Source organism: Eschscholzia californica, unplaced genomic scaffold (assembly GCF_041429995.1).
Source record: "Eschscholzia californica isolate CP2 unplaced genomic scaffold, dmEscCali1.0.p SCAF_6, whole genome shotgun sequence".
Lineage (NCBI taxonomy): Eukaryota > Viridiplantae > Streptophyta > Magnoliopsida > Ranunculales > Papaveraceae > Eschscholzia > Eschscholzia californica.
Genome location: NW_028238483.1, coordinates 36,611,152 through 36,623,403, shown reverse-complemented (window position 1 = coordinate 36,623,403; position 12,252 = coordinate 36,611,152). Strand labels below are relative to the sequence as shown.

The following is a 12,252-nucleotide window of genomic DNA, read 5'->3' as shown; positions in this document are numbered from 1 at the left end:
TAGTTGGTAAAACAACTAAAAGATTTGGGCCCGTGTGGTTTGGGGGCCTAGTGCGGGCGCCCTGCCCTGGGCACCGCACGTTCCTGGTATGTAAACAAGTAGTAGATTAACTATACCTTTACAGATCAAAAAGTAGTTGGAATTCCTAACCTGTTTGCGATTCCATGGACAACTTTTATGGCCGAGGATAGTCTATACTTTATCAATGACGTCCTCCATCTTAGAGCAAAACTTACTATCAAACACTGGATCTTCCTCTCTTTCCTTCTGTCTCTCATCGTTTCAGGAGCTTTTGATGGATAATTTTTGTACCATACTAGGTCGATTTAGTTGGAAAATCCAGTGAGGATGTGAAAATGTCAAATGAAGCAGAAAATGGTGAAAGCTTCTTCATATTTTGAATGTTTTATATTGAAAAGTGAAAGGATTTGTTTCATATTACTTCTTATAATAAGATATATTCGATCTAACGATCCATCTTTAGCCCAGTTTGTATATTTTGGAGGTTTGGACTCAAAAATATTTCCTATAAATAATTTGTTATTCATAGAATTTGGATCCGAAACCTTCAGACATGAAGTGGAAACTATTTTCTAAACAAAATCTCAAACGTGATCGTGAAACCCCATGTAATTTGAATAATGAAAAAAAGAAAGTGGGGTGAGAGAGGCTCGAACTCTCGACCTCAGGATTACTCGTTTTAAGCTATGAGACCTACGCGCTAGCCAACTGCGCCACATATTCATGAATCTTTTTCCCCTGAACCAGAGCTGATAAATCCCCACACGCAGGCAGAACACTAGCAATGGTGACTGAATCAGGTTTTATCACATTAGCTTCCATTTTCGAATAAAGTTGCATAGCTTCAGCTGGCATAGAATTATTGACATATGCAGCTAGCTATCATCGCATCCCAAGAAACTAAACCCTTATTGGACATCTTATCAAACATCTCCCCAACAAAAGATATATTTTGCACATACCTAGCAACCATTGAATTCCAAGAAACCACATCTCTTTTTATTCATCTCTTTTAGTTTGTTCTGACCCACTACTTCATTTTTCTCATATTAATTCCATCTAAGCCACCACGAAATTTGTAGAATTGTCATCTTCCTTTTACTATTTCAGTTAGGAAGTAAGGAATTAGGGTTTATGTTGGTCGTGAATTTCAACTCCAATGAATATGGTGCAAGAAATAATTAAAGAATTAGTAGTATAATATTTAGAGTTAGTTGATAATTTTTATTTGTAATAGTTTTATATTTTTAAAAAACTATCTAAATTTTAGATTTGTGTATTTTCCTATTTATTTAGAAGTTGTTAATTCTAGTTTCATTAGGTTTAGGAAACCTTAATAACCTTAATTATTTAAGAGTTTAATTTTTATTTGTAATAGTTTTATATTTTTAAGAAACTATCCAAATTTTAGATTTTAGTATTTTATTTATTTAAAAGTTGTTAATTCTAGTTTGATTAGGTTTAGGAAACCAGAATGTTATATATTGGTGTCCAATATTTGTTTAATTATTTAAGAGTTTAATTTGTGTTGGAAGTTCAAAGTGATTGGGAGATGATAATGCATGAAAGAAAAGAACACAAACTTATTTGACCCAAAAACAATCATGGAATCCCAAGTTTCAGTTAATTGTTTCAACAAAAAAGATGTTTCAGTTAATTGTAGTTGTGCTTCTTCTGATTGTGATTTTGGATTTGCTTTTAATGATAGTAAGTTTTCCGATCGAGTACTCAAAATCGAAATCATCTCTGGTTTATCAGAAGAGAGTAAATCAGATGGTGAAGATTGTAATAGAACCAGAAAGAGAAAGAGGGAAGATACTGGAAAGGAAAATGGTTAGTCCATCTTATGTTCTTATTTAATTGCTTTGTTCTTAATCTCTTTTTATTTGCAATCTAATTAGCTATTCTTGAGTTCTTGTTTATTATGATACAAATTTCCTGTTGCCATTTTAATCTTGAATTGAAAGAGTTATGACAAAAACTTAGTTACCCACATGCCACAATATCTTATTTTTACTTGCACTTATGTCAAGACTTGGTTAAATTTATAATGTATCTGCTACTCAGAATACTTCTCTAGGGTTTTTCCGAATATTGGTTTCTTAATGATGTTTATTACTTTTTTGTGACATTGGTTTGGTTGACCCCTGTATTTAGGGCCACTTATCGTAAGTTTTAAGATGAGGAAGCTGTGGCAATGGTTGAAGAATCACACTTTGGGTTTGTATTGTTTTTCTTAACGTATTCTTGTTTTATAGTTAATAGTTTGTTTGCTTAAAACTTATTCTATAAAAATCTTGTTTAACTATTTGACAAATACAGGATAATATCTAGTATCATAATCATTTAGAATATTTAGAGGATATAGAGTGTATGTTGCTTCTGAAATTGGTAGAACCGACCGTCTCATAAACTTGTTAACAACTCTCTAACGTTTACATTCGAATGATCGCTAGAGGTGTTATGTAAAACATATATTTAGTAATACATAAAAAAAGGACATTTGGTTTCTAGTTCTAGTTTTTTTCTTCATGGTTACAAAACTTATAAGAAAAGTGAGGCACCATTCATCAATAAATTAAGTATATAAGATTATATAGATAATTAGTATACACTAGATTTCATCTTTGTGTTTCTCTTGCAGGTGACGAGGGTGTGGCCAACAATAATGCATCATGGAGCATGGATTGTTCTACAGTGCTGAGGGTTAAGACTATACACATTAGTTCTCCTATATTAGCGGCAAAAAGTCTATTCTTTTACAAGGTACGACTGAAGTCTTGCTAATTAACACTCATTCTGTTTGCCTGCATTACTTATCATGTTCTTTTGCAATCTTGTAGCTCTTTTCTAATGGCATGAGGGAAACAGAACAACGCGACATAACTTTACGAGTCAATGCTTCAGGTTACTAAAACTTTATCTCTTTCCAATTCCTTTTCATAGTAATCCTTCAACCTCCCGTCCCGAAGGAGAAATGCCGTTTACTGTTTACATATATTTTTCTTTTTAGTTGGTTAGGTCTCCCTTCTTTGTTTCCTTAGCTGGTTTCTCTTTTGAGTTTGAAAATTATGTCTAGGTTCCAGTGGCATTAGATTTTTTGCTTTGTACTTTTTCTTACTTACCTAATAGAGATAAGATCACATTCCTAAACATATAATAATAGTATCATTATGACAATCTTTTGTGTTTGCCCTTTGGAACAGAGGAAGCTGCCCTCATGGAGATCCTGAAATTTATGTATAGTAATACCTTATCAGTGACTACAACTCCAACTTTAGTTGATGTGCTAATGGCAGCTGACAAGTTTGAGGTTCACTCGTGCATGAGGTATTGCGGCCAGCGTCTACGTGACTTGCCAATGACTATTGAATTTGCATTGCTCTATCTGGAGCTTCCTTCTAGCGTTTTAATGGCTGAAGCTGTTCGACCGTTGATAGATGCAGCAAAAGATTACCTTGTTGCACAGTATAAAGACTTTAACAAGTGAGTACTTATATTATGTAAATTCATTACTTTCATTTAACTCTTGCCAATTATAGTGAAGAGTTATGACTCTTTTTACATCTTACAAGTCATTTATGGATAATTGTTATAAACCTTTCCATGGTTGAACGTTAACCACTGCTATTATATGGCAATATGTGCTTTAGAGATAATTTTATTGATGAAGAGTGATTGCTAATTGTTGTTCTTTCCGTAAGTTTCTCTCTCAATTGACAACGACAAAAGACAAAGCATTTGATGTTGTTTCTTAGAATAATCTGCAGGTTCCAAGAAAAGGTCCTGAACTTGCCACTTGCTGGGATTGAAGCGGTATTATCCAGTGATGACCTCCAAGTTGCATCAGAAGATAGTATATTTGATTTTATATTGAAGTGGGCGGAAGTCCATTACCCAAAGCTAGAAGATAGACGCGAAGTTCTAGGTTCACGTCTTGGTCGTCTAATTCGCTTCCCTTTCATGACTTGTCGGAAGTTAGAGCAAGTACTCACGTGCACCGACTTTGCCGACAACCTCTTATCTAAGGCTGTCATTGAGGCTCTCTTCTTCAAAGCCGAAGCTCCTCACCGACAACGAATCCGAGCTGCCAAGGATTCTACTTTCACATATCGTGGATTTGTTGAACGACAATATAAATTACGACCCGTGAAAGTCTTACAATTTGAATTTCCACGACAACAGTGTGTCGTCTACTTGGATCTTAAGCGGGACGCATGTGCAAACTTGTTCCCGTTTGGGTGTGTCGACTCGCAGCCGTTCGACTTCGGTGGACAAGATTTCTATCTCACAGCTCACTGCCACATTGATCAACAAAGCACATTTCACCATTTTGGCTTGTTCTTGGGGATGCGGCAACAGAAGAAAAGGGACTCTGTTAGTTTGGCTGTGGATTTTGAATTTGCTGCGAGATCAAAGCCAACTGAAAAGTATTTAAGCAAGTGTAAGGCTAACTATACCTTTACAAGTGAGAAAGAAATTGGAGTTCGTAATGTGTTTGGTATTCCATGGAAGACTTTTATAGCGGAGGATAGTCTCTACTTTATCAATGACACCCTCCATCTCAGAGCAGAACTTACTATCGAACAATGAATCTCCCTCTCTTTCTTTCCATCTCTCATTGTTTCAACTTTCAAGAGCTTTTAAAGGATAATTTTTGAACCTATACAAATGAAACAGAAAATGGTGAAAGCTTCTTCATGTTTTTGAATGTATAAGAAATTCCTCGGCTTACATGGGTGATGTTTTTAGAGTTCGCTAACCTTATTACAATATTAGTATACCGAAAATTATTCTTAACAAAAAAAGCCATGTGCGGACCACGCAAAAATCTGACTCTTGCAATTTAAAAGAGATCGGGGTAAGAGATGGTCGAACTACGCCACCACCCCTTTGTGTTGCCAATTTGCTATCTCCTCCATTTCTTTTTAGACAACTGCTGCTTTCTGTTTGTGAAAACGACTTGGGGAAACATTGGTCAAATCTTGTTGTGAAACATGTATATTTGTAGAAAAAGACCCAACCCAATTTGCGAAACCGTTTTCATTTGGCCCGACCCATTTTGCTTACGTTTGCCCAAGTCTTATTATGACGGTTATCAATGTAAAGGGTATCCATGTATTTGGAATTAGAAAGAGAGCAATGAGGCGGTGAGATCAGGGTTTCCACTGAGCTATATAAATTGACACCCTAGAGATATATTTGTACCTTGTTCTTCATTCATAGCAAAAATCACTGCGCCATTGTTCGCCGTGAAGTAGGTCTCACAAACCGAACCACGTAAATCTCTTGTGTTATGTGATTATTTACTTTCAGTATTACTTTTCTTGGTTGCTTGTTCTTCGTCATAACATCTTCTAATCTGTAACATCTTCTAATCTCTAAATGATGAGTTTTGATGTTATGAAAGGATTATTAGGATTCAAATTCTAAGCAAATATTAAATTAGGATCTAAACTACATCTATTCTTTGAGCAGCAACCACTGATAATATGTTGATGATTACATAATGGCCGCGGCTTTGGGGAATAAAGAATAATCTCCGGGGAATAAATTCTTTAGGAAATCTATATTTTTTTGTACATTCCCGAGGGAATATTTTATTTTAGTCCAAAAATTTAATTGATCAAACATTGCCTCCTAATCTTCATCTTCTCTATCTCCTTCACCACCATGACTTTCCACCACCACCATCCCGATCACCACCATTACGACCACCATTGCCACCCAAAGTTCTCTTATCTATTAAAGGAGGGTCATCATTCCATCATAAAATGGAAGAATTCATTCATTAACTTGAGATTAATCGATAATATATTCAAATTGATACTCTACATGAAATGTTTCAACCAAAATCATCTTCATGTAAATAAAATATACAGAGCACCCCATTTGGCTACAATATCCTTATCAATCACTTGGGATGATTAAGATGCATCATACTACAATTGTTTTAATAGTTCTTATCACAGAACATGCACATGGAAAGATTAGGAAGAGACCTACTAACCAAGACTAGGGTAAAGTAGAATCTAATCTTACGGAGAGAAAAGGGAAAAACTAATCTGATTCTTGCATTTAGAGAAATGGGAAAAACTAACCTAAGGTTCCACGTGGAGAGACCTACAAGTAGAATGGCAAATCTAGAGAGAGGTAATGTGTGCCTGTAGAGTAGAAAGAAAAAGTGAAAGGAATATGTTAGGTTGAAACATTTAGATCCAGATTTACATCTGAGATCTGCTGACAGAGAGGAAATGATTAATGCATTCAAAGGGTGAATGATCTAGTAAAACCCTAGGTTTTCGTTTGATGAACCTGTCTCCACATTGATGAATTTTTTTTCAAGGAATTACATAATCAATGAGAGGACCAAAGAATTTCCTCTCTCACTAGACCTCGTCTGAAAGATCTCCCCTCTCTCTCTCTCTATACTTTTTTCTCTCTACTTCCCTCTCTCTCTAGACCTCTCTACTTCCTCTGAAAGAATTTCAAAGAATAAATTTTGGGGTTCCATTAAACCTTTGTTGTAGCGATTCACTAGAGAGAAGAGTAGAAGTTTGAAGAGTGATAACATTTTTTAGGGTTTTTACTTTTGTAAGTTGCCGAGGTTGGAATGCAGAGAGAGATAAGAGAGATAGGGAGAGAGAAGATGAAGATTAGGGAGCAATGTTTGATCAAGATAATTTTTGAGCTAAAAGAAAAGTATGTCCCTAAATTAATATTTATTGAGTAAATCTTTATTCCCCGGAGATTTTTTTTTATTCCCCAAAGCCGCAGCCTTACATAATATGTTGATTACATGAATCAATTGGTTTATATTCAACACTGACGACCCAAACTCCAACGGCTGTCAATATCGTTGTTTCTTCTGTTGCCACCCGGACTCAAGTCCAACAGTAGCATGGTTTTGTTCCTAACAAGGGCTCCACGAGCCCAATGAAAAAGATTCGATACTTACCAAAATTGAGCTCGGACTCGCAAAGATCCCCATCAGATGTGGGATAGGTTGGCAGGGTTCTGATTGGCAGGTCTTTGAACCCAAAACTTGAAACTCTTCAATGTTGTGACTACCTCTGTGACAGAGGAGGACTCCTGTGATCTTCAAACTCATTCATCTTCTCTCCCTACACCTTATGCAGATTACTTGGTACCTATGTTTCTTGGTTCATTTATGACTTCGAGCAACTTCAATCTCAATAAGGCTGCATTCCTGAGCTAATAATCAATGTGGCTCTGAATGATTAAGTAGAAGGAAGACTCCGATTCCAACATGAGCAGAATCGTTATGGGTTCACCAATAATCCCCACATGAACATTCCCCTTCACGAAAATGGTGAAACCGGTTAGTATCCCGAACAATAATCTCACGTTCGGTGATCTTCGATATGAGCTTAGCAGCAACATGACAATCACCACAAACACGAAGGTTTTTTGTAATCCTAATCGGTGTTCTTGGCTCAGTGTTTATTATAACAAAAGCAATAGCAAGCTTCTCACTGTGAATAGCTAAATGGCCTTCTTTTTCTTCTTCCTCTACATCATGGAGAGCCGAATCTGTTTCCGGGACATAACCTATTTCTTTCATTTTACCAACTAAACGATCTAACTCCGCATAAATTTCCTTAGTTTGTGGATTCGACCGATCTCCAACAAGAAAACTATAAACTTTATCACCAAGTTCAACATTACTACATCCGGGTAATTTCTTGATCTTTCTATCTTTCATGATCGATCGAATAGTGGTAACATCATTCCATCTACCAGCTTTGGCATAGATATTTGATAATAACACATAATATCCAGCTTGCTCGGGAACTAAGTGAAAAAGATTATCAGCAGCAACAAGCCCAAGATTCATATTCGAGTAAACTCGACAAGCACTTAATAAAGCTCCCCAAACTCTCTCATTTGGTTCTACCGTCATTTGCTTAATAAAACTATAAGCTTCTTCGACCTTTCCTGCACGTCCTAAAAGATCAACCATACAAGCAAAATGTTCTATTCTTGGAACCATTTTGTACTCCTTAATCATCTGCTTAAAGTAATAGCGACCCTCGCTCAATAATCCTGAATGACTACAAGCTGAAAGAACAGAAACAAATGCAATTTGATCTGGAATCAAACCCGAGTCCTGCATTTTCGAAAAGAGATTAATGGCATCACTACCTTGACCATTCATACCATAAGCAGAAATCATGGAAGTCCAAGAAACAACATCCCTATTTTGCATCTTATCAAAGACTTTTCTTGCATCAAATAAACACCCACACTTAGCATACATATCAACTAAAGCATTTTCCAAAAACAAATTCGGACATAGTTTTTTCGTAAGAACATATTCATGAATCTTTTTGCCCTGAATTAAAGCCGATAAATCCCCACAAGCAGGAAGAACACTAGCAATGGTGACTGAATCAGGTTCTATCCCACTACTTTCCATTTTCGAATAAAGTTCCATAGCTTCAGCTGGCATAGAATTATTGACATATACAGCTATCATCACATTCCAAGAAACTAAACCCTTGTTATACATCTTATCGAACATCTCTCTAACAAATGAAATATTTTCGCATGAAGTATTTGTTATAGCTGGTGAAAGACTAGCCATAGTACCAGCATCAGGGTTTAGTTTATCCAACTCCATTTCTTTACAAACTTCCAATGCTTCATCGAATCTTCCATTTTGCGCATACCCAGCAACCATAGAATTCCAAGAAACTACATCTCTTTTATTAATTCTATCAAGAACTTTCCTAGCATCAACTAAACAATCAGTTTTTCCATACATAGCAATTAAACCATTTCCAATAAATAGATTTGAGTCTAACCCAACTCTTATAACTGCAGAATGAATTTGTAACCCAACCCATAAATTATTTAAACCTGAACTTGCTTTTAGAACACAAGGGTAGGTATAATTATCAGGTCGAATTCCATTCTTCTCCATGTTAGTATAAACAAGAAGTGCTTCATGATAAAGATGGTTATTAACATAACTTCTAATCATGACATTAAAGAAAACAACATTTTTGTGGGGAATTTCATCAAACAGGTTGCGTGTAATAGTGGGTTCTTTACAAGCAGCATAAGCTCTCATTAATTTGATGCCAAGAGATGGGTTTGAATGTAAATGATCATCAAGGATAATCTTTGAATGGAGTTTTTTCAAGGTTGAGATATCTGGGTTTTTGTCTAAGAACAGATTGCACAAATTTTCAGTCAGAATTGGTTTGTTTAGTAATGATGGTTTGGGGATTTTGATATAGGTTGAGAAGTGGCGGGAAAGTACATTCAAGATACTTATAGTTCTCATGAATTAAGAACCCAAACAAGAAAAAACATGTATGAAGAAAAATACACTTTTGTTATTATAGGGCAGCTTGGCTAGTCCTATGCCCACTGGAATATTGTCCCATTTGACATAGCAGAGATCATTGTGTTGATAACATATCATAAAATTGTAGGTACTGACCTTTTTTTTGGAAAATGTTGGATTACAAGAGTGGGATGAAAAATCATACACGGTAAGGATTGAATATGCTCATAATTGCCCTTAAACATTAAAAACTCTAAAGGACGTCTCTTATACAAAATTATTACATGACTGGTTCCCGCTTCCACTAGAAATTAATCACATGACATCCATATTATTATAATGAATACATAACGCCAGAGCAAGACCCCAGGTATTATGGACCAACGACTTACTATGTGAGTCCTATTGTTTGTTTCAACACTTCTAAGCGTTCCTATAAAAAAAACTTCTTAGGAAGGGTGATGATCCTTAGACCCTCTGATTTCTGCATATGTGGGGTCTTTTTTTTTTTTAAATTGTTCAGCATGCCTCGAATTCTTGATCTCTAACGTAGAAGACTTAACCTCTTACCGCTCCAAGCCTCCAACCAAAGTTTTTTTTTTTTTTTTTGTTGAAAGCCAACCAAAGGTTGTTGGTCACATGTGGGATTTTTACCGCAACTTTTGGGTTATTTCCATGAGGAGAAACAATGAATAGGTGTAAACGAGTGTAAGAAAATATGCTATCAGTGAGAAAATGAAGATAAGCCCCCCTCTATTCTCTTTCTATAAGAAAAATGGCGGGTATACACACACTTCCGCTCCAAATTTTGCTCCCTCTCTCTCTCTCTCTCTCTCTCACTCTCTCTAAAGAGAAATAAAAACTGAATTTTGGAAATGTGCTCCATCTCAATCTTGCCTAATATGGTTCAATCATTGTTCTCTTCACCTACTTCAACAACCCTAATTCAATTTCCCTCCTCGTTTGCTCCATTTCGTTTCTCCAAATCCCACTCTTCTTTTCAAACCCTAACTCCCACTAGAAAAAAAACCCTAATTCAATTAAAATCATCTGGTGCAGAACTCTCTGCAACAGAGGAAGAATGGATTAAGAAACTCCCAGACAAGAAAAAACCCTTGTATTCTCATAGTCTACCTTGTATTGAAGCCTGGTTGAAGAAATTAGGGTTTTATCAGAGTAGAGAAAATCGAGCTCTTTGGTTCATTGAGAAGCAAGATTGGAATGCTCAACTTTCTCTTGATATTACTGATCTTTATATAAGGTTCGTAAATATTTGACCTTTATGGTGTTTCGTACTTGAAATTGTTAGGGTTTTGTACAACTGTTGCTACTTCTAGGTTTATTTTTTTAATTTATGTTTGTTGATAAATGGTAATTTGTGCATGAATTTTCAACATTGATGAACTTTTATATGAAATTGGGTTGCTATTCTTTATTTTAGTCTAAATTATTGATTCGGTTACAATTTGACATTATTTAGTGTTTTTTAATCTTGATGATTATATGTTTGATTAGAATGAAAATTGTTTGAATTCTTAACTCAGACCAAAGGAGTTCTGTTTGCTGCTTGAACCCCTAAAAAAGATATGGGACATGAAACCCATGAAGAATTAATCTCGCTATACCATTAAAGATCAACCTATTACAAAAGAACTAAACATTTGCAGATTGGAACTCAATTGGGTCGAAGAGTTCACATCTTAATATCAGAGATGCCTTAGAGGAATTGGGTCTTTCATTGAGTCTGTGTCTTGTTTAATTCCTTTCCCTTCATGAGGCTCGAAGGTCATGTGTAGAACTTTACTTATGTAACTCTCATGTAGTTCTCAGAGGAATAAGAATTCTCATATCATGTAATATTGTGGATCGGTTTCACTATTAATATATTGTGGTTTTAATAAATAAATAAAAAATGCCTCAAATTGCTGTAGAAATTTCATCCAAAATGAACAGTGTAGTCTTGCAATTGGAGACACATTTTCTAGTTGCGCACAATGCGGATTTGGGTTGAATGCAATACTGAATGGAGGTTTTCTTGTTTTACTTTTTAATCCACAAGTGAAATTCGTTAAAGAAAAGCACAAACAACACATAACAAGGGCAGACACGAATGTGTCTCAAAACCTTCCAAATTTTTCTAGCTCGAATTTGGATCGGGACTTTTTAGTTTGCAGTAAAAAAAATATGCTGTTTTGACATCATATAGTTCTCATGCTACATAATTGATATTAGCCTGTGATTTATTTTGTAGGTACTTAAAGAGTGGACCAGGTAACCTAGAGAAGGATATGGAGAGGTGGTTCAGCTATGCTCTTAGTAGAGAAGATATTGAGAATGCCATTCTTGGGGGACCTTGAGTAGCTAAAACTTCAGAGTTGCTGCTTTCACATGGTGGGATTATACTGATTAGCTCAAAACTTACTTCGCATTGAGTACTTGTTTCTGCAGTCAGGTCTTAAACTTGAATACATAGTGTACATTGTTCATTCGAAAGTTTCAAATTTTCGTCTGATTTTCCTGTAGTGATAAATGATTCGTTCTTTAGTACAAAAATCTTGTTTGTTTGAATTGAATCAAGAATGAATCCATTTCGGCTGTCTTATAACGTGCAATGGACAATCCTTGTTTTTTTTAAGAGGGATGCCTTTATACTGTGGACTAGGTAGTTTTGATTTAGGAGAGGCCTTAAGAATGACCCAAGTTAATCAAGTAGCGAGACCATACGTTCACTTTAGAGTATAAATTGGGCCTTGGCCGAGACAGCTTGGAGTGCCCTAAAGAATATCTCTTAAAATGTGATACAAAATAATGTTGGTGAAAAGACTCAAACTCATAACCTCTTGAGCACTCATTGTATCCCTGTACCAACAGGGCTATATGGCTAGTGTTTCTCAGTTCTAAAAAGGAGTCCTGTG

General features: G+C 35.7%; 3 protein-coding genes across 3 annotated transcripts; 2 read left to right on the top strand and 1 right to left on the bottom strand.

The window, feature by feature from the left end:
- The first annotated feature begins 1,099 nt into the window (after window positions 1-1,099).
- Window positions 1,100-4,774, top strand: LOC147534284 (BTB/POZ domain-containing protein POB1-like). Its single transcript, XM_086647064.1, has 5 exons — window positions 1,100-2,241; window positions 2,666-2,787; window positions 2,865-2,928; window positions 3,228-3,507; window positions 3,780-4,774. The coding sequence occupies exons 1-5, from the start codon at window positions 2,202-2,204 to the stop codon at window positions 4,612-4,614; spliced, it is 1,341 nt and encodes a 446-aa protein (XP_086503190.1). The 5' UTR covers window positions 1,100-2,201; the 3' UTR covers window positions 4,615-4,774.
- Window positions 4,707-10,503, bottom strand: LOC147534283 (Tetratricopeptide repeat (TPR)-like superfamily protein). The gene is made up of 2 exons (XM_086647063.1): window positions 6,805-10,503; window positions 4,707-5,527 (listed from the first exon to the last, which is right to left on the bottom strand). Exon 1 carries the CDS (start codon window positions 9,332-9,334, stop codon window positions 7,313-7,315), a length of 2,022 nt encoding a protein of 673 aa, XP_086503189.1. The 5' UTR covers window positions 9,335-10,503; the 3' UTR covers window positions 4,707-5,527; window positions 6,805-7,312.
- LOC147534282 (uncharacterized) lies at window positions 10,113-11,694 on the top strand. Its single transcript, XM_086650112.1, has 3 exons — window positions 10,113-10,119; window positions 10,397-10,598; window positions 11,589-11,694. Exons 1-3 carry the CDS (start codon window positions 10,113-10,115, stop codon window positions 11,692-11,694), a joined length of 315 nt encoding a protein of 104 aa, XP_086506238.1.
- Window positions 11,695-12,252: the final 558 nt, after the last annotated feature.